This window comes from Scleropages formosus, chromosome 9 (assembly GCF_900964775.1).
Source record: "Scleropages formosus chromosome 9, fSclFor1.1, whole genome shotgun sequence".
Lineage (NCBI taxonomy): Eukaryota > Metazoa > Chordata > Actinopteri > Osteoglossiformes > Osteoglossidae > Scleropages > Scleropages formosus.
In genome coordinates, this window is record NC_041814.1 from 14,164,419 (window position 1) to 14,187,258 (window position 22,840).

Sequence of the window (22,840 nt, forward strand, 5' to 3'; positions counted from 1 at the left end):
TAGAGGTTTTGTATGAAGTTATGAACTGACAATAAATAGAGTGCACAAACAGGGATGTGTGTTTAATTTTTTTGTGAAAGGGCAGTTAATCACATTACAACATTGAAGAGCTAACAGGCAAACTTCACAAACATGGACAGAATGTAAAGGGTAATCAACAAGCAAAGAAATATGCCCAACCCACTACCCTTGTAGACAAGCCACTTTCAAACTCCAACCTGAAAACAAAAAGGGGTCAAAATGCAAAACAAAGTTTTCTGCCACCTTTCTAACTACACTACTTTTACACTGTTTAAAGAAAGAAAACGAGCAAACAACCAGACAAGTGTACAAGCAGTATACAGGTGATACAAAGAAAGAAGCAAAAATATCAAAATGCTGTCATGAAGGAAAACAGAAAGACCAGGAGCACTATGAAAATCACACTAGAAGAGTTTGTTAATCCATGAATGAGCTCCCCAATGGCCTCCAGGAAGTGTTCTTTCAATATTTGGGAAGTCCTGCCTTTCTCGGTCCAGCAAATCAGGCCCACCTCTTCTTGACAGATACTGCTGGACACTTGTGACTGTAATCCAAGTCAGAGGAAGGGAAAACAAAACAAGAACACTAAATGGACACCCATTGGACCTAACAACGACTATGAAATCATGCCAGTTTGTTCCTTCTTTTCTTTAACGTACTCCCCATAGATGAAAAAAGTGCTGAGATGCAAAGCATGAAATAAATAACCCAAACCGTATCAGTTATGCTGCACCTGAGATTAATTTATGCTGTGGCAGATTTAAAACGGAAAACATACCATTATAAGATTGTGTACATTAGTAAATATGTAATGTTTATCTTTATCTGACACTTGCATTTTGGTGTATTGAAAAGTTTTTTCCCTCAGAATTGAAGAGATGCAGAAAGCTAAAGGCACCTACCGTTTGTAATTGTAATTTTCACGGCAGGGTTTTAAATCTAACTGTTTAATTCTTTCTTACCTTCCTAGTTATTGTGGTTCAGCTGTTTTATGAGTCATTCTGAACTGCTGTTTCTGTTGCTTATTAATGGGAAACTTTGAACAGTGGGAAGTACAGCAGACAGGGGGGCACAGTGGTGTGGTAGTGGAGTGGGTTGGACCGGGTCCTGCTCTCCAGTAGTCCTGGGGTTCAAGTCCTGCTTGAGGTGCCATGTGATGGACTGGCGTCCCTTCCTGGGTGTGTCCCCTCCCCCTCTGGCCTTATACCTTGTGTTGCCGGGCCAGGCTCTGGCTCCCTGCGACCCTGTAGGGGATGAGCGGTGCACACAATGTGTGTGAAAATACAGCAGTTTACAGCACCAGAAGATTCCTATCAATATTATGTCCTTGCACTGAATACTGATGAAAAAATAGGATGAATCCATTTAACTCATGATTGAAAGATTTAGTTTTGAACTTCCTGTGCCTGACGTTCTCTAAGAAGATTTTGTTTTAAACTCACTTGACCATTAACTGACCAAGTGGAAATGCTGTTTTTTCCTGACCGGTGGAACAGTCTATGAAGCTGTAAATCTCCAGTATGTAATGATGTGAAGCAGTGAAACTAGGCCTGAACTTGTATTCGGTGTAGATATTCTCATCACTTAGGCTAGATGTATTTAGTTAAAAGACTTTAGTTTTTTCAGTGGGGGAGCGTTATGGAGCAGCGGATTTGACCGGGTCCCGCTCTCTGGTGGGTCTGAGGTCCAAGTCCTGCTTGGGGTGCCTTGCGACAGACTGGCGTCCCGCCCTGGGTGTGTCCTTTCCCCCTCCAGCCCTGCACCCTGTGTTGCTGGGTTAGGCTCCGGTTTGCCGCGACTCCACTCAGGACAGGTGGTTTCAGACTGTGTGTGTGTGTGTGTGTGAGTGTGTGTGTGTGTGTGTGTGTGTGTGTGTGTGTGTAACTTTAACATACAGTTGTATTATTGATCCCAATCTCAAAATGCAAAGTTCCAAAACTGCACAGTCATACTGTTGCCCAGTGTGTTTGATGTCTTGTCAGCGATATTCTCTTTAAATCTGTACAGCTGCAAACCAATCACTCAGATGACTGGGGAGGGACAAAGTAATTTTCTGTTACACAGAGTCAACTGGCTGGAACGATTATAGGTAAACGTGAAATGCTTATCGCTTGCACTCTCACATAGTCAGACAGGTGCGGTTCATGGAAGCGCAATGAACAGGTCACATTTACCACAAATAGTGAGATTAGATACTGTTAAAAATGCTTCTAGTAGACAATTTTATTTAAAAAAAAATCAAGTCCAATGTATTCTCCAAGAAACCCATACATTTTATACACGTACAATACTGTGCAAAAGTTTTAGTCACTTGAGGAAAAAAGCTCTAAAGTAAGAATGCTTCCATAAATAATGCTCTTAATAAACTTCCTACAAAGCTTCGTACCCATCCATCACCAACAACCGCTTCTCTTGAGTGGGGTCACGGCGGGCTTGGTCGGGTCCTGGTCTGGATTTTGAGTCTAAGACTTTTGCACAGTACTGTACTTTATGAGCATACATGTTATGACAATCTTTCAGCAATTTCCAAATTGCAATGTAATAGAAAAATTAATCTTCTTTCTAATCATGTGTAAACATTCCTGAAGTGTATCAAGGAAAACTGAACAGCAGTATTGTCATGTTGGGGACAGATAGGCTGGAAACAGGTAAGTAATGGACCCAATTGCAGGTTGGTTTCAATCTTTCAAAGAGGTTCATAGGACTGGACACAATCAAAGTCAGGGACAGGCAAAGGTCTTTCAAGGCATGAGCATCACAGCACAGCACAGCACAGGCAATCCAGAGTCAGTAGTCAAGCAGAACAGTCAAGAGTCAGAACCCAGAAACAAGCAAGCCACTGAGACTGAGACTGAGACTGAGACTGAGACTGAGACTGCAAAACCATGAAGGTGTTTGTAAGAATCCACACCAACAGATGGACATGGATCTCCTTTTATTCGTGTCTTGTATACTGAGCGCAGGTGTTGCCGCAAGCTCATTCCCAGGGGCGTGACAAGTATATAGGTTTTAATGTATTCCATCAGCAGTTAAAGCTAATTCAAAGAATTTTTTTAAAAATTACAAGTATTATCTCAGTCATGTGCAATTAGCTTTGTTAAATGTACTCTTTGTCAGCATTAAATGGCTTTAGAAAACAACACCCACAGATACAAAAATAACTTGTATGATTCCAAACCCATGAGAATATGAACAAGATATGCCCAATTATGCTCTGGGTCACAGAGTAGATCTATCGTTTGCATAAAGGTGTCTGAATCAATTTGAACTTTGACTCACTAACACAGTACTGAGAAAAAAGTAACACTCGTTTCAATAAATGCTGTGCAGTTACGTTCATTAATCTATATATCTGTCACGCCCGCTGGTCCATCAGCGCCACCTGTGGCTCATCAAGGGATCACAGGATAAAAGAGTGCCCCAAAAGCCCTTCCATGTGGAACCTCTTCCAGAGCATCTGCTGTCCTCTGTGGCACTTTGTGGGCTGTTTGTGTTTTTCTGGTTTCTTGCTCTCTTGCCTGGCTTTCCTGACTAGGGTTTTGATTACTCCTATTGATTATGTTTGTCCCTTGCCTGCCCACTGGTTACTCTTTTGTCCAATACTTTTGAGTACTGTTCTTAAGTCTGTTGCTCTTCCTTATCCAACAACATCAAATATTCATGTTACCAGGGTGGTTAAATCAGACTGCACTACTAAATAAGGGTACAAATGCACATCTGGTCAAGAAACACATGGGGGGAAAAAAGACCAGCAAGAAACATCTGTCATGCCTTCATCCACTGGCCGATTGACAACACGTGCAGCAAAGCGATGGGACATGGCATGAAAGGTTGTCCCGGAGGCTCCTCAGTTCAGAATCTCTGAAGAGAAACTGCAGCGCTTGTCTCTTCATTGCTTCCTTGCCCCAGTGTTGTAGATTTCCCGGTTTGGTCTCTGTGTTATCAGTCTGACCATAATTCTTGTGTTTCTCTCCTGGATAACACTTGCTGAGTGATTGACCCTCGCCTGAAGTGTAACCCCTCTTTTGGCTTGCCCTTCTGAAATAAAAAGACAAGCCCACATCTGAGGGTGTCGCTCATTCCCGACCACCAGCATGACAGCATCATTCAACAATCACTTTCTGAGCTCAGTTTGTGAAAGTGTCTATATACTAGAAATTTTTGTTTTTTTGTGATAATAAAAAAGAAAATAAATCAAAATAACTAAAATAAAAACATGGGGTTACTGAAATGATACTCACTGTTGTGACAAAGACGTTCTGCAGCCTCCATGTGTCCAGTTTTGAAAAACGTCAGTGACAGAAATTGAACTTCAGAATTGTACAGGTATTGTTTCTTGCAATTGTGTATCAGTGTGCCTATAGAATTGGGCTGTGAGTGAGTGTTATGTGTTTAAAGTAATTAAAATAAGCCTTCATAAAACTACATTTTATGAATTACAATGTATAAGACTGAAAGTAGATCAGTTGTTGTTGATCAAAACAAGTAGGATAAAAAAATGGAAGCATGTTAGGACCTGCCATTTATTGACAGATTTCAACTGTATTGGCTAATTCTCCACAATATTCGACTACTGACAAAATTGAATTATACAGAAGTCATTATTTGTTAAATGCGAGATACAGCACAGATTTTAAATGGCTTTGGGCCACAAGTGATGCAAACTTGGATCCTCTCCTTCAGATACACGGAAGGTAAACCTCTGTAACAGGGAGGTGAAAAAGAGGAACAATTCCACGAGAGCCAGTTTTTCACCTGGGCACATCTGTTTCCCTGCAACAGAAAAAGAAACACCTTCCATGTAATACTGAGTACCAGTTCTGTACGAAGCATGTCTAATCTGTTTTGATCAATTCTCTTTGAGCCAATAGTAAGTTTCTTCTTCTCCTCAACTTACGATGGTTCGACTTAGATTTTTCGAATTTATGATGGTGCGCTAGTGATAGATATTCAGTAGACATTCAACCGCACTTTGAATTTTGAATTTTGATTTTTTTCCTGGACAAGAGATATGCGGTACGATACTATCTCGTCATGCTGAGCAGCAGCAGCGATCTGCATCTCCCAGTCTGCCACACAGTCTCTAGTTTATACAACCGATTCTCTACATTGGTCTGTGTTGCTAGCATTTTTTTTTGATACCCCTCGTATCTGCATTCTGTTTTGTGCATCCATCATGTCTGTGAAACGCCCACCTGTGTCTCCTGCTACTGGCGACAAGAAGAAGAGGAAGGCAGTTACTCTTGAGGAGAAACTCAAGATAATTGCCCAGCATGAAGGTGGCAAGCCCGTAATGGCCATTGGACGTGAACTTGAACTTTCGCGTTCAACAATGTCGACCATCGAAAAAGATAAGAGGCGATAATGTTTGGTATAGGTTAGGTGTATTAAATACATTTTCGACTTACGATATTTTTGGCTTACGATGGGTTTATCCGAACGTAACACCATAGTAAGTCGGGGACCGTCTGTATGTCTATTGGATGAAATTAGACGTATTCCGACAACATCACTACATAAGCAAAGTGCATTTTCATCACCAGTATCTTCAGAAGCAATTGTCCTTGTTATGCAGCAGGAAAGGTCAAATGTAACTCTACAGTGTACATGAAAGTCAGGCTATCAATGTTAAAGCATAAGTGTGCACAGAATATTAATTTCAGGGTTTTGCTAGATATTAATCATCAGGATTTAATAAAATTCATGAAAATACAACCAGAGTTCAGTAGCAGCGTAATAATTTACAAGTTCTATGAATGAGACATCTGCCACAAGAGATACTTACCCAGACCTTTGCAAAGTCTTTGACTCAGCGGGTAGGAGGGACGTTCTACAAATGCTTCAGCCTGCTCCATGAAAAGCTCTTTAAAATTTTTGATTCCAGACAGAACTACACATCGGACTGGTCTCATGTCAGTGCTGGACACACTGCCATACCTATCTATAAGCTGAAAGACATGATTAAAGCCTTAGCCATAGCTGCAGTCATGTGACTCAAGTAAACCTAGTTTGTTGCCTACCACTTGCTGCACCGAGGTTCATCGTTCAAGTAGGTGCATAAAATACAGGATAGACAAATCCTGATACCCTCTTACCAATTTTTTTTTTAAATATAATATTATAAGATACACAAGCAAACAAAAACAATGCAGGAGTAATGACTGAATAAAGGCTTTATCTGGTGATGCTCATGAAGTTACGGTGCATGAACATTTACACCGTACATGAGCTGGAGAGATCTTGGGCGAAATGTGTCCAGAAAAGGTGAGTTTTCAGACCCTTCTTGAATGTAGACAGAGTTTCTGCAGTTCTGAGCGAGAGGGGAAGGTCGTTCCGCCACAATGGAGCCAGAACCGAGAACCTCCGTGCTTTACCTTTCGTGCGTGGGACCAGCAAGAGAGCAGAAATAGACGAGCGAAAGGATCTAGTTGGGGTGGAGTGATTGATCAAGACCTGTAAATAGCTGGGAGCAGTTCTGTTGATGTATCTGTAGACAATAACCAGAGTCTTGAATTTGACTCTGGTAGCTATAGGAATCCAGTGCAGAGAAATGAGAAGAGGAGATATGTGGGAACGTTTTGGCAATTCAAACACAACTTGTGCAGCAGCATTTTGTAGAAGCTGCAGAAGTTTGATGGCAGTAGCAGGAAGGCCACACAGGAGAGAGTTGCAGTAGTCCAGACGGGAAGTCACCATGGCCTGGGCAGAGTCAATTGTGAGGTAGGGACAGATCCTACGAATATTATTACCGGGTTGTGGCTTCGATGTGCTGAGAGAAAGACAGAATCGCGTCAATCGTTACTCCAGGACTCTTAGCCAAGGAGGTAGGCAAGATGAGTGAATTGTCCAGTTTTGTTAAGGATGACTGCTTCAAGGTAAACCTGACTTTCAGAATGCACAACGTTTACCCCTGGGTGTACTGAGATCTTTATTACATGAGTTATCCATTACATCAACATGATGTAACACTGCTTATGAAAGCCAGGAATTGAATTCTTTTAAAACAATATATCAAAGCAATTCTCTGAACAGGCTACAGGTAGAGAATGTCAACAGGATTTGAATCCGTACCTCAGTAGCTAAGGCACTGTGAGGCAACAGCCCCACAGTGTTTTGCCCTAAAGACACACCACAGATCAGATGTAATAACACATTTACAATTACAATAATAGGATTCATTTTCTAATTTGATTATTAATGATAACACATTAACATGCATTTGTGGTCTTCATGTTGGAAAGTCACTGTTTCATAAAAAGTGAATTTAAATGTAAAAATGAAGATGTTGTCTCGTCCAGTCATTTCCTGTCGTTATTGTGCCTAATGAGCGTAAACAGGCGCGACTGACATGAACCACCGTCTTATTCGCTGTGGAGTTGAGCTGCCAGTGGGCGGGACTCAGACTCTGATTGGTCACTCAAGTGTCCATCAAAGGTGTCCTCGAGCTCCAGTCTTGCGGAACATTTCTCAAAGTTCAATTACAGTACGGTTCTGGAGGCAGAGAGGGAGCAGAACTGGATTCACCTGTAAACGCAGCAATAACAGCAACCATGTCCGTCCTCTTCTTCTCAGGATGGTTAGACCTCAGCAGTGTTTTAATCTTTCTCTTTGTGTTTTTGATACTTGTGGACCTAATTAAAAACAAGGCTCCGAAAAACTTTCCTCCTGGACCACCGTGGTCCCTGCCTTTTGTGGGAGATCTTTTCCGTATCGATTTAGATAGAATTCATCTCCAGATGGCAGAGGTACGTGCGTATTCTCTATGTATTCATGCGTTAACACCAACAGATTTCATATTCACACAGAACTGAGAGTCATTCATGCCCCGCTCGTAGCGTACAATCATTGTACGTCAGAAACCCGTCAGTTATTGAATGTCATAAAGGGAACGGTGTGGAAGTTTAAGAAGAAGGAGCTGTGAGACGCTGCATGTCACTGACACCGATCGATCCATCGATCGATCACTGATCACACTGACTGAGATCTAAGTTATAATATTGCCTGCAAGTATAAGACTGAATTCTTTCCTCTGCTACTGCAATGTGAGACGCTCTGAAATCCAATGAAATTTTACTCCTAAATCTAAATAAATCTGTCCTTAAGTGTTTTTAACCAGATGAGTTATATTAGGTTGCTTTTCTTTTTCCTATAATTTGTGGCAACTGACCTGGTGTGAACATTGATTTGTTTTGTTCAAATGATACTGAAGCCCCTGTTTAAACCTACATTGCTCTTCATAGGTGCTGCCTATTACACTGGTTGCTGTGTCATCTTCTGATTTATTTGGTTTGCTTCTATTTGTTTTTTGTATTTGTCTTTTTTTTTTTTATTGGACTTAGCTCTGCACCACTAGGCTTGGTGATTTTGTATTTTGCATTTTATCTTGTAGTGTATTACTGTATCTTTACCTGGATTGGAGAGGATGTGGACTGAACTTGCAGATTTTAATTTTGTTTTGATCGCCTGCTAAGCCTAAGGTGCCGGATTTGGTTGGCTGTACTTGCAGGGCGATGCAGAGACTTTATTTGTAGCGCTTTATTCCGGATAGATCAGCTAAGGGTCCCTTTTGAAGACACTGAAAGCTCCCCGGGAAGGGAAGAGGATGGCCACCATAGCAAGCATAGTAGCTTGGTGTTCCTCAGGGTCTGCATTCCCCATGTGCTTTTGGTGAATTAGCTGGGAGGATATGGGTGGATATCCTAAACAGGTCCCCTTCACTCGAGAGATCATCACTGCACCCCTTGGACTACCACTTGAGAACATCATCTGTGTCCAACGGAACAGGCCGTCATCCTTCTTTGACGTCACTCTGCTGACCGAAGAGTGTTACTGGAGGGGTCTGCAGGCATGTGTGCTCTGCTGCTTTGTAGAAGTGTTGTAGAGGACTAAGAGGAGAGCCACAACTGTGCATGTCTTAAACCCCTTAATGTCAACAGAAATCATGGGAGCCTTCCTGGGAAACTTGTCAATGTGTTTCCAGGACATGAGGACCAGAGGGATAAGCTGGGCAGTTGGAATGGGTGCAGGTGTTTTCAAGTGCGTCTGCATCCTGACCCTGTGGGGTCAGATGATTTTTGCCACCCACAGCATACTTCATGTTAGATGAGGCAGGGAAACCACATGAGTGATCACTATGATTCAGCTTTGACTTGATGGCAGGTCCATCATCAAGCAGTAAATAATTTGAGCGACATCTGTTGCTGTGCTTTTATTAAGTGTACAAATAATAAAGCAAACAAAGTGGGGAGATCCTCACAGATCCAGTTAAAAGATAAGTAACCCTGGAAAAAGATATGAGCCAAATTAAATAATACTTGCCAAAGTTTTGTGGCTCACTATCATCTGGTCCGCCTGTCAGGTGTACTCTGCCTCATGCTCTGTGTTTATAGGATAGCCTCTGGAACACAGTAACTCAGTTAAACACAAGTGATTGATGAAAATGAGATAGTCAGTCATTTAATGGCTTCCCTGGAGCCCATCCCAGAAAACCAGGGTGCATGGCCATACAGGTTATTCTACCATGATTGAACACCAGATGGGGCTACATGCACACATTCATTCACCAGCTATGGTGGATTTGAAGTCACCGTGGCAAGAAAGCCAACTAAAAATGTTTCAAGTTTATTGTCATAGGTACAAGTACCATGTACAAGTATCATGAAATTCTTCTTGAATACTTCTCCACAGGGGGTGCGGTGGTGCAGTGGGTTGGACCACAGTCCTGCTCTCCGGTGGGTCTGGGGTTCGAGTCCCGCTTGGGGTGCCTTGCGACGGACTGGCGTCCCGTCCTGGGTGTGTCCCCTGCCCCTCTGGCCTTACGCCCTGTGTTACCGGGTAGGCTCCGGTTCCCCCGTGACCCCGTATAGGATGAGCGGTTCTGAAAATGTGTGTGTGTGTGTGTGTGTGTGTGTGTGTGTGTGCGCTTCTCCACAGACTATGGACAAAGACAACAGAAATACTGCACAAACAAAACAATGACAATGAGAGTGAGTAATGCTGATAGCAATGACAATAAATAACAGTAACAATAATAACAATAATACCAGTTGACAGCCAGAGAACTCAGAATGTGAGAGTGAGAATGCAGATGCTTAACGTGACAGTGTAATCTACCAATGTGCTTGGAAGGAGCAGTCCAACTGTAGTTACTAAAGGTGCCACATTGATGATTGTTGTGTCCTCTTACAGCACTGTGCTAAAAGCTGTTCCCGTACCTAGCAGTGCGGGTTCAAATAGACCTGAGCGGCTTTGCATGCGGCAGAGAACAGAAAAGTGCCCGTGCGGGGTGACTATGATCTTTCGTGATGCGCATCGTCTTTCTGAGGCAGCGTGTGGTGCAAGTGTCCCGGACTGTTGAGCTGTTTTGACTATCCTCTGTAGGGCTTTCTTGTCCTGTATGGAGCAGCTGCCACCCCAGGATGTAAAACACTCTGTGAGGACGGACTCCACAGCACACCTGTAGAAAGTGGTGAGGACTGTAGTGGGCATCCTGGCTTTCTTCAGACGCCTGAGGAAGTGGAGATGCTGATGGGCCTTTTTGATGGTCGATGCTGTGTGCTCGGACCATGTGGGTTTGGCAGCGAGGGTGACCCCTAGGAATCCGAAGCTGTTGACCCTCTCTACAATGTCCCGTCCTGTGTAAATGGATGCATGAACCGTATCCTGTTTCCTGAAGTCAATCACCAACTCCTTAGTTTTACTGACATTTAGAGACAGATTGTCGTCCTGGCACCACTCTGCCAGGAGCCTCACCTCCTCTCTGTAGGCCGTCTCATCGTTGTTGGTGATCAGACCCACAGTGGTGATATCGTTAGCAAACTTTATGATGGTGTTGGAGCTGTGCCTGGCCACACAGTCATGTGTGAACAAGGAATACAGCACTGGGCTCAAGACACTTCCCTGTGGAGTGCCAGTGTTGAGGGTCAGTGGGGAGGAGGACATACAAACTTCATACACAATGAGACACAGCTGAACCTATGTCTAAACAGCCCAAGTGTTGTGAGGTAACGGTGCTACCCACAGCATCACCAAAAAAAAGGATTAAATTTAGCATTTATTGATTGTGACATTTACATTTAATTTAGGAGATGCTTTTCTCCAAAGCAACTTACAGTGTTGAGCTACTTACAATTATTTACCCATTTATACAGCTGGGTAATTTTACTGGAGCAATTTAGGGTAAGTACCTTGCTCAAGGGTACTGCAGGCAGAGGTGAGAATTGAACCTGCAACCTTTGCCAGTACTTCTAACGCTGCTTGCTGTCCCATTGTGGTTGGATTTATTTATAAACAAATGGTCCCAGTTGGGTTGGTGAACTGAAGCTGAGTATACTCCATTGGTTTAAATTAAGTGATTAACAGAAAAGACTGATTTAAATCACTTTCACATTTTTTTCTGATATATTTATTTTTCATCATATCTTAGAAGGTTTATTTAGTAACTTATCTAGAAGCCCTTGAAAACAGGAAGCTATCAGCACTTAAGTGAATAAGATGAAAGATAAATGAATAAGAATGATTCTGGGATAATTAAAGCAGTTTTTAACACACTAGCCAGCTTTAAGCAGCACATAATAACACATTGAAAAAGATATCAAAAATAAATTCCACCACAACTTTTGAAAATGATGATATTATAGCCTTTCATTCAAAGACACCAACAGTTTTACAAGAAGTATTGGTTACTTATTACTCACCCAGTTCAGTATTCTTGTTTAGGGCCTTGAAGAGAAACAAATATTGCTGCATTTTCTTTGCCAAGCCTGTTCCTAAATTGGCTGGACAAGTCTGTATGTACTACAGACAGGTTTTATACCTGCAGAGGATGCAGTGAGAGATGGTTGACAGGAGCCATGGATTTTACATCAATGACATCACTGTTGAAGAGCCACCATTCACATGGAGTTATCCTTTCAACAAACCATTATTCAAATCTGAAGCTCTGAAAAAGTTTTGAGTTTGCCTGAAATTCAATTATTAGAGAAATCAAGAATTTCCACTTGTGATGTGTAAACTACATACATGGCTGCATTTTTTTCTTCTTTGCTCAACTTTTTCCACTTGTAAGCTGGGATGAAGAAGGGTGGCTAGGAAATGTACTGGGGTAGTAGTGTCATACAGTGATCTGTGATGGGCATGATGGTAGCAAAGATTCAGCAAGATGCTGCCAAAAATACCATCCGTAAAATACTAATTACTGCTGCTGCTGCTGCGGGGGGCACAGTGAGTTGGACTGGGTCCTGCTCTCCGGTGGGTCTGGGGTTCAAGTCCCGCTTGGGGTGCCTTGCGACAGACTGGCGTCCCGTCCTGGGTGTGTCCCCTCCCCCTCCAGCCTTACGCCCTGAGTTGTTGGGTTAGGCTCCCGCTCCCTACGACCCTGTATGGGACAAGTGGTTCAGACTGGGTGTGTGTGGGTTAGCTTGTATTGCAAAACCAGGAGTGAACCACTTGGTGTATTTCTAGGTGGGAGTCCTTGGGCACAACCAACTTGACGAGAGTGTTTTACTATGTAATGGGATGAATGTTTTTATATAGTGTAAAATAGGGATATTTATAAGAGACAAACATTTTGTATGTTTTTGTATTTATGTTGTTGGGTGTTGTTATTTAAGAAAATCAATATTTGAAGAGAAACTAATATTTATTTGTTTCAGATGTTATAGAATATGTGGGTATTATAATTGTTATGCATTTAAAAACTTGTCTGATTATAAATAATAGTAATTTGACTCCACAAGAATTTGTGTATTGGAGTGATATCGCAAAACAAATGAAACTTGTTATGGGAGAAACAGGTGTGCAAGATGTTTACTCTGAATCTGAAGTAACTTACTGCCCTCTTCATTGGCAACAGTTAAGGGACTAGACTGCACCAAATAATTAGCATAGTTTGTTAGCAATTATCTGTGCTAATAACGGACTTTTCATTTTGCTTTTTCTAGTTTGCCAAGCAATATGGAAAGATTTTCAGTGTTCGAGTTGGGCAAAGGATAGTTATCCTGAATGGTCTACAGCTTCTGAAAGAGGCTCTGGTTGAACATGGTGAAAACTTTGCTGGTCGTCCAACAGTACCACTATTTGAAGACATTATGTTGAACAAGGGTAATTTGTGTTTGTCCTGGCATTGACTCATATGAAAGACCATATCCTTATTAATTTCAGTGTAGAAAACTAGGAGAATGTAGTATGCATGAATGCTACATGTCTTATTGAGCCATTTTTTTAGTTTTACTGATGACTGCATAATCGAACCGTATCATGATGCTAGGATTAAAAATAGTTAATTCTGGCTTGTCCACATGAATTTGAAGGTTTTTAAATTCATGTGGACAAGCCAAAAACAACAGTTTGGAAATTCATAATTAGGTTTTTGTTTTTGCAGTTTCAAGTAATGTAAGTTTCAGTTAATTCACAGTGGCTGAGAAGACTGTTTTCTTATAAGTGTGCTTTAAAAAGTGTCTAATGCCACAAGATTTTCTGGCCCTTTTTGGATAAGTAAAAGTACATGTATCAGTTGTTGAAATTAGAATGTAGAATGGATTAGTAAAATAGCAGAAATGTATACCAAATGGTAGTCACTTACTATAGATTATGTAAGAAATACTTTTATACGTTGTTTTTCAAAGGTTTGGCTGCCTCCAACGGATATCAATGGAAGCAACAAAGAAGGTTTGCTCTCTCTACTCTGAGAAACTTTGGACTGGGGAAGAAAAGCCTTGAGTCACAGATCCAAGTGGAGTGTAGGTTCCTAAATGACGTCATAGACAAGAGTCAAGGTATGACTGAAACAAATGGTTCTACGCTCCATCCATCCATCCATCTTCTTTCCCGCTTGTCCTAGTAGGGTCGTGGTTGCAACAGGGAGAGGAGAGAGGCCCAGCCTTCCCTGTCTCCCGCAACTTCCTCCAGCTTAGCCTGGGGGATCCCCAATCATTCTCAGACCAACTGTGAGGTATAATTCCTCCAGTGGGTCCTGGGCCAACCTCAGGGCCTCGTCCCAGTTGGCCGTGCCTGGTATACCTCCAAAGGGAGGTGCCCAGGGGGCATCTTTATCAGATGCCTGAACCACCTCAGCTGGCTCCTCTCAATGTGGAGGAGTAGCGGCTCTACTCTGAGTTCCTCCCGGATGTCCAAACTCCTCACCCTGTCACGGAGAGTGAGTCTCAACACCCTGCGGAGAAAACTAATTTCAGCTGCTTATATCCGCGATTTTATTCTTTCGGTCATTACCCAAAGTTCATGACCATAGGTGAGGGTAGGGACGTAGATCAACCGGTAAATGGAGAACTTTGCCTTATGGCTCAGATCCCCCTTCACCATTACAGTCTGATAAAGTGACCGCATTATTGCTGCCGCTGCTCCCAGTCTGCATCCGATCTCATGCTCCCTTCTACCCTCACTCGTAAACAAGACCCCAAGATGCTTAAACTCCTCCTCCTGGGGCAAATTCTCTCCCCTTTCCTGGAGGGGGCATGCCATCCTTTTCTGTGAGAGAACCATGGACTCAGACTTTGAGGTGCTGATCCTCATCCCAACCGCCTCACACTCGGCTGCAAACTGTTCCAGTACGTGTTGGAGGCAACTATGTGACAGTGCCAAAAGGATAACATCATCCACAAAAAGCAGAGGCGTTACCTTCCGACTCCCACACAAAATGCCCGCCTGACCTCGACTGCACCTTGATATCCTGTCCATGAAGACCACAAACAGGAGTGGAGACAAGGCACAACCTTAGAGGAGTCCAACACCCATACTGAACGGGCTTGACTTAATGCCGAGTATGCCGACACAGCTTTTGCTCTGTGTGTGCAGAAACTGAATGGCCCGCAGTAGTGGCCCCGGTACCCCATACTCCCTAAGCACCTCCCACAGAATTTCCCGAGGAACACGGTCATAGGCCCTCTCCAAGTCCACAAAACACATGTCGACTAGATTAGCAAACTCCCATGCCCCTTCAGTTATTTGTGAGAGGGTAAAAAGCTGTCCACTGTTCCACAGCCAGGACGGAATCCCCATTGTTCCTCTTCAATCCGAGGTTCAGCTGTCAGCTGGAGCCTCCTTTCCAGCACCCCAGCATAGACATTCCCAGGGAGGCTGAAAAATGTGATACCCTGATAGTTTGCACATACTCTCCGGTCCCCTTTCTTAAAGACAGGGACCACCACCCCAGTTTGCCAATCCAAATGCACTGTCCTTGAGGTCTATGCAACATTGCAGAGGCGTGTCAGCCATAACAGCCATACAACATCCAGGGCTTTAAGCAGTTCCGGGAAAATCGCATCCACCCCTGGTGTTTTGCCGCTGTGGAGCTTACCACCTACCTCACTGACTTCCACCAGGGAAATGGACTCTGACAACCCAGAAGCCTTTGACCCTGACTCCTGTAAGGGAGGTTGTAAGAGACAAGGCAGGAGACAACAGGTGCAGTGCCTGTCTGTGAGGGGTTTTATTTGCTCTCGGTGCAGAGAGAAGGAAAGGGATGGAAAAGGGGGGCCAGGGAACAGGTAGGACGGGACTTCGTGTGGGTCAGGGGGCTGGGAGCCTCGGGTTGGTCCGGACGCCGGCATCGTCTCCGGGTTCGGGTTCGTCTCTTGGGATTCGCTTGCCTCCTCCATCTCTCTCCCCTACTGCTGAGTGCTGGGGAAGAAATAGGGAAGGTAATTAGCCCCAGCCGTGGCTGCTTTGCCCCCGTCTCCACCCCTGTCTCCGCCCCCTTCCCGGGCCACCTTGGCGTGCTACAGAGGCGTATCTCTCGGGTTTAAGAGTTCCTCAAAGTGCTCCTTCCATCTCCCGACAATGTCCTCAGAAGTCAGAGTTTCTCTACCCTTGCTGAGCACAGCCTGAGTGAAGCTCCTCCGACCCCTCCTGAGCCACCAGATGGTTCTCCAGAACCTCTTTGAAGCCGACCGATAGTCATTTTCCATAGCCTCTCCAGACTCCTCCTATGCCCTGGATTTTGCTTCTGCAACTGTAGCCGCTGCTGCCTTTTTTGCCTGCCAGTACCTGTCTGCTGAGTCAGGAGTCTCCAGAGCCAATTAGGCCCTAAAGGCCTCCTTCTTCAGCTTGACGGCTTCCCTCACCACCCGTGTCCACCAGCGGATTCTCGGGTTGCCGCCATGACTGGCATCAACAAGCTTTTGGCCACAGCTGTGCCTGGCTGCATCCACAATGGAGGTTCTGAACATTGTCCATTCAGACTCCATGTCCCCTACCTCCTCTAGGACGTGGGAGAAACTCTCCCGGAGGTAAGTTAAAATCATTCCAGACAGGGTCCTCCAACAGACGTTCCCAGCACACCCACACTATATGCTTGGGCCTACTGGGTCTGTCCATCAGTTTTCCCTGCCATCTGATCCAACTCACCACCAGATGATGATCGGTTGACAGCTCAGCACCTCTCTTCACCCGAGTGTCTAGAACATGTGGCTTCAAGTCAGATGAAACGACTACAAAGTCGATCATTGACCTTTGGCCCAAGGAGCTCTGGTATCAAGTACACTTATGAACATCCTTGTGTTCGAACATGGTGTTTGTTACGGACAAACCATGACTAGCACAGAAGTCCAATAACATTTCACCACTTGGGTTCAGATTTGGCAAGCCGTTCTTCCCAGTCACTCCCCGCCAGATTTCCCAGAGGAAGGGCTTGCGTGATCTAGGGATCTCCAGAGCTATGTTGCCTGGAGCAGTATACTCCTGGTAGGGTCTCCCAAGGTGAACAGGTCTGGAGTGAAGATTCAGACTAACATAATCCAAAAACCTCCATGGAAAAAGTAAGCAGGAGAATGTTTACCCTGCCTGGAATAGGGTCACCGGGACCTACCCCTGGAGCCAGGCCCGGGGGTAGTGTTCCTAGGCGAACGCCTGGTGGCCGGGCAGCCCACGTAACCCGGCCGAGCTCAGCCGGAAGAGGCGACGTGGGGGGGCCATGTGGGCCCACCACCCGCAAGGTCCAACAGGTGGTTGGGTGCAATGTATACCAGGCATTAGGAGCAGGCAGGGTGGCGCGTGGCATCGCGGCCCCTTGCAACAGAAATTGGCTCTTGGCACGATTCTACCCTGATTTAGATTTTTCTGAAAGCCCCTGATTTCTTCTACTTTGACCCTTAAACATCAGTTTCTGCCGGAGTGTTTGCACATATCCATGTCTTCATATCTTAATTATAATCTTTTACTTTAATATAGGGGGGTGCAGTGGTGCAGTGGGTTGGACCACAGTCCTGCTCTCCAGTGGGTCTGGGGTTCGAGTCCCACTTGGGGTGCCTTGCGACAGACTGGCGTCCTGTCCTGGGTGTGTCCCCTCCCCCTCCGGCCTTATGCCCTGTGTTACCGGGTAGGCTCTGGTTCCCCGCGACCCTGTATGGGACAAGTGGTTCTGAAAGTGTGTGTGTGTACTTTAATATAACAACTGAGTAAGGCTTTCAGCTCACATTGTTTTTCAATTAAAATCCCGTAGGCCAGCCATTTGAACATATTTCCGTTGTTAACAATGCTGTTGCCAACATCATCAGTTGTCTGGTGTTTGGCGACCGGTTTGACTACAGCAACAGCTACTTCCAAAGACTGCTGAAATTAATGAATGAAGCAGTTTATTTGGAGGGAAGCATTTGGGCTCAGGTAAAGTACCTCATTTTACTTGTGTGTAATTCTTCATTGATTTTAGGGATTTTGCTTGTGTTGACACTTCATCCTGTCTCATTTATAAGTAATTTACAGAAATAAAATTTTCTGAGGAATTTACTGTTTTTGTTCTTCAGTTGTACAACATGTTTCCATGGCTGATGCGCAGATTACCTGGTCCACACAAAAAAATATTATCCCACTGGGCAATTGTGATCGACTTTGTAAAACTAAAAATTAAGGAGCACAAGGAGGACTGGGACCCTTCAACTCCGAGAGACTACATTGACAGCTTCCTTTCTGAGATGGAAAAGGTAATATTAGAGAAGTAATCAAAAGGTGGAATATGAGAAAATGTTCCTAACTGTCGTATAGTCATTTATTTATTCAGCTATATAAAAGATTATACACAATTATAACCCACAGTGGGTGTGAAAAGGAATCGCTGGTGTCTGTTTCAACACTTGTTATTTTTTTTCAGAGGAAAGATGATGCTGAAGCAGGTTTCAGTGAAGACAACTTGTGTTTTTGCACTCTGGACCTGTTTTTAGCTGGGACTGAAACAACATCAACTGCTCTGAACTGGGCTTTACTGTATATGATTAAATACCCAGAAATACAAGGTTGGTTTTCATTTTGCACATACAGTATAAATCTTTTTAAAGCTAGGCACACTTATGACGTTTCCAGTCTTAGTTCTTGCAGCCCCTTGATATTTTTCTTCCAATCAAAGTAACAGTTTTAAGTGTTTCTTTAATGCAGGTGGCACAATGGTGCTGCGGGTAGTGCCATCCAGCTCTTTGGTTATGGATTTAGTTGTGGGGTGAAAACTGGTTCAGTTTGTGAGAGTTTCCTGTATGTGAGTGTGTGTATGAGATGGCACCTCAATAAGCCGGCACCCTTTCCAAGGTGTAACCTGCCTTATCTCAGGTTTCCCTGGGAAAGGCTCTGGCTTACCAGGACCCTGCAATAGATAAGGAGATATTTATGATGAATGAATCTTTTAGTAAATCACACAATTCAAATAGTGTTCAACTTAACAGAAAACTCACTCATTTCTGAATTATGTTTAATTTTTTGCAGTGGAATAAATGTCCATTTTGTATTTATTCATTTATCAGAGATTTCAAGATTTCACGATTTTACTTGTCACGTACACAGTTATACACACATAAAACCTGCAGTGAAATGTTAATCTAGTCAGCTCTGTAGACTGTGCAAACAAGACAATATATTAAAGGAGAAAAAAATATTTTAAAAAGAAAAGAGAATATAATTAAAGTTAGATTAAGAAAATATACAGGGAATTGAATTAAAGCTAAAATGTAAAAAACTAAAATTGAGTTTTAGGGAACAAGAAAATGTGCAGGTATTGAATATGCGATATGCAATATGCAATATGCAATGGTAAAGTGCAATGTGCAGCACTGATGAATGAAAAACATTATGCTACCGGAGTCCTTAAAGTACGGGATGTGTCCATGTTGAGGAGTCTGATGGCCTGAGGGAAGAAGCTCCTCTTGAGGCTCTCAGTTATGGCCATCAGACTACGATAGCGTCTGCCAGATTGCAGCAGGCAGAAAAGTGAATTAGCAGGGTGGTTGGGGTCATTAAGAATCTTATCAGCCCTCGCTCTGCATCTCCTGGTGTAGATCTCATGCAGCGGGGGAAGAGCAGTCCCGGAGATGCGCTCAGCTAAGCGCACGACTCTCCGCAAGGCTTTGCGGTCTTGGGATGAGCAGTTCCCGTACCACACCGAGATGCACTGAGTCAATATACTCTCTATAGCCCTGATATAGAAAGCTTTCAGGATTGCTGGGGAGATCCTGAATTTCCTTAGCTGTCTCAGGTGGTACAGCCGTTGCCTGGCTTTTTTCACCTGTGCTTGAGTGTGATGAGTCCAGGTCAGATCTTCGGATATGCGCACTCCGAGGTATTTGAAACTGTTTACTCTCGCTACTGGTGTTCCGCTGATCTTGAGTGGGGTGTAGGTCCGCTGCTGCCTCCTCCTGAAGTCGACAATCAGCTCCTTAGTTTTGCTGATATTCAGGGAGAGACAGTTCAACTGGCACCATGATGTCAGTTTCTCCACTTCCTCAAGGTAGGCTGCCTCATTGTTGTTGGAGATGAGCCCCAACACCACTGTATCATCAGCAAACTTGATTTTAGAAGTGGTGCTATGGGAGGACACACAGTCATATGTGTAGAGAGAGTAAAGCAGAGGACTCAAAACACAACCCTGTGGCACTCCTGTACTCACAGTGATGACATTGGACGTGGCCTGGCCCACTCTCACGACCTGGGGCCTGCCCGAGAGGAAGTCCAGGACCCAGTCACAGAAGCTCCTCCAAAGGAATGTACAACTCAGAGAAACACACGCTGTGCTAAAACTGTCAGTAAATAGTTGTTCCTAGATTTTTTTGATCTATTGTAATAAAGTGGGATTGTTTAAAAGGCTTACTCAACATTCAGTGTATCAAACAGAATTTCTGAGTGGTGCATGGGTTGGTTGAGGAATGAGATATAGGTTCAAGGAAGGATGCCGAAAATGGAAAACTTCTTGGATTCGGGAGTAAGTGTCTGAGGAATTCAACCCATTTCCTGATAGAAATACTTCTCGATTGATGATACTAGTGACTTACGACCACCCAGACTTATCTTTGAGTCCCGATGTTTTGTCGTGACACTCAATGATGACCACTGCATCTGCTATATGATAACTGTGGTTGGCCTGGCTACTGCAAGGTACTTCTTGTAATTGTTTGGGACTGAGGGTGTTTTGGTGTCTTGCAGCAATTGCATTTTATTTACAAATCTTTTTGTCTGTGATTCCCTTGTTGCATTTTGTTTTATAATGCTAGTAAACCAAAAAACTGGGGGGGGGGGGCGGAGTGGTACTGTGGCGAAGCAGGTTTTGGCCGGAGCTTAGTCTGTGTTGAGTCTGGGGTTTGAGTTCTGCTTGGGATGCCTTGTGGTGGACTGGCGTCCCATCCAGGGTGTGTCCCCTCCCTCTCCAGCTCTGCACCCTGTACTGCCGGGCTAGGCTCTGGTTTGCCACGACCCTGCTCGGGTCAAGCAGTTGGAGACATTGTGTGTGTGTCTGTGTGCAAAAAAAGTGAGTGTTCTGGTTGTGCAGGAGAAAAGTGGAAGAATTAATGACAGGGAATATTTGATTGCAGTATGAAACTATAATGATTTACTGTATTTGAAACTGAAATGTGTGATATTATTGAAACAGATATAACAAGGTTTTCATATAATCTCACACACACACACACATTTTCAGAACCGCTCGTCCCATATGGGGTCACGGGGCACCGGAGCCTACCCGGCAACTCAGGGCATAAGGCTAGAGGGGGAGGGGACACACCCAGGACGGGACACCAGTCCATCACAAGGCACCCCAAGCGGGACTCGAACCCCAGACCCACCGGAGAGCAGGACTGTGGTCCAACCCACTGCGCCACCGCACCCCCCGGTTTTCATATAATCATACTTTTCAATTGTCTATGTATCCCTGAGGCCACTGGAATGGAACCATGTTGTATGCCAAGGACCACCTATTGTCCATCCCACCAGCTTTTGGGGGGTTATTTATTTATTTTCTAGACCCAGATTTGTGACCAAAGTGAGCATTCAGGTTGTGTAGGTATCCGGTTGCAGATCTGTCAATGGTCTTGTAGGTCATAGCCAGAGTCTTGATCTTGATACAGGCAGAGGAGAGATGCATGTTGAAAGCTTTGTGAATTCCCATCTGTCCTACTCTTCCCCTAGAGAAGGTACAAGCGGAAATAGACAAAGTACTTGGACCCTCACATCCGGCCACCATGGCAGACAGAGCCAATATGCCCTACACCGATGCTGTTATTCATGAAATACAGAGGATGGGCAACATTATACCACTGAATGTGCCACGTATGGCTGTAAAGGACACTACAATTGGAGGATACACAATTCCAAAGGTGAGACTTTTCATGCTAAGATATTTGTCATAATTAGATATTTTTGTCAAGATATTAGGTTTTTTAAGGTACAAGTGTGTCCCAGCTTTGATTTCTTTTTATTTGGCTTGACACATGAAGGGAATCTACCTGGTATTCCATAGTAACAGTTGTCTTGCTCTGTAGATGATGTCAGGATTGAGGCCTTGGATATCTGTTGCAGGGTACTATGGTGATGGGAACTTTACAGTCTGTTTTGTTTGATGAGTCTGAGTGGGAGGCTCCTTTCACATTTAATCCTGGCCATTTCCTGGATGAGGAGGGCAAGTTCAAAAGAAGAGATGCCTTCTTGCCTTTTTCAGCTGGTATGTGTGCGAGTATAATAGTGTGTCAGTGTCATTTGTTTTCAACAAAAAACTTTTTGAATTGTTGAGATTTAAAGCATGAACCGAACAGCCCACTTTTCGGTTGCCCTGCTGTGCCTAAATTCAGCATATTTGATGTTGCTTCACAAATTAATATTCGGAAGCTGCACTTCTGTGATAAGTTTTTAATGACATTTGGAAAGAAAATTCAGAAATTTTTTCAGTTAACATTAATAAAATAACATTGAATTTGAATGTGAGTGTAGTTTTGAAAGTGCCATGTGTCTTTCTTTCCTCAGGGAACAGGATGTGTCTTGGGGAATCACTGGCTCGAATGGAGTTGTTTCTGTTCTTCACCTCCCTTCTCCAGCAGTTCACATTCTCTCCACCCCCAGGTGTGGAGCCCACCCTGGAATTTGAAATGGGATTCATTCTTCGCCCAAAGCCATACAAGTTATGTGCTGTACCCCGCTGAGCACAGTAATGTAACGTATAACTTCTGGAAGTTTTGAACTGGAAGTCAGCACATGTTCAGCTTTAAACTGCAAAAATAAACCTATTTTTAGAAAGTGTCTACAGAAAAAAAATTATTCTGTAGAAATGCTTAAGTTTTAGGTGTAAGTTACAACATTACATATATATGTCAATAATAGTGAAAACACAAATTTTTGGAATTTTCTCTGGACTACAGATACTCTTATTGCACTACATCTATTTCACATTTGCAAACACCCATTCCTTACACAGCAATGTTAATACATTCCATGAACTTACCCTGTAAGGTGGGTTCCCATTGTGAGGTGATCAAGTGACATTTTAAAAAAATTAAAATCACAACCTCGATTAAAAAAGAAAAAACTACACTAACCTTTTTTTCTGGTCAGTTTTTGTTTC

The 22,840-nt window shown here is 43.6% G+C and overlaps 1 protein-coding gene across 1 annotated transcript; it reads left to right on the forward strand.

Moving 5' to 3' along the window:
- The first annotated feature begins 7,473 nt into the window (after nucleotides 1-7,473).
- Nucleotides 7,474-22,467, forward strand: LOC108927875 (cytochrome P450 2J2-like). The gene is made up of 9 exons (XM_029254658.1): nucleotides 7,474-7,766; nucleotides 12,963-13,122; nucleotides 13,647-13,796; nucleotides 17,477-17,637; nucleotides 17,778-17,954; nucleotides 18,122-18,263; nucleotides 21,415-21,602; nucleotides 21,805-21,946; nucleotides 22,246-22,467. Exons 1-9 carry the CDS (start codon nucleotides 7,572-7,574, stop codon nucleotides 22,419-22,421), a joined length of 1,491 nt encoding a protein of 496 aa, XP_029110491.1. The 5' UTR covers nucleotides 7,474-7,571; the 3' UTR covers nucleotides 22,422-22,467.
- The last annotated feature ends 373 nt before the right edge of the window (nucleotides 22,468-22,840 follow it).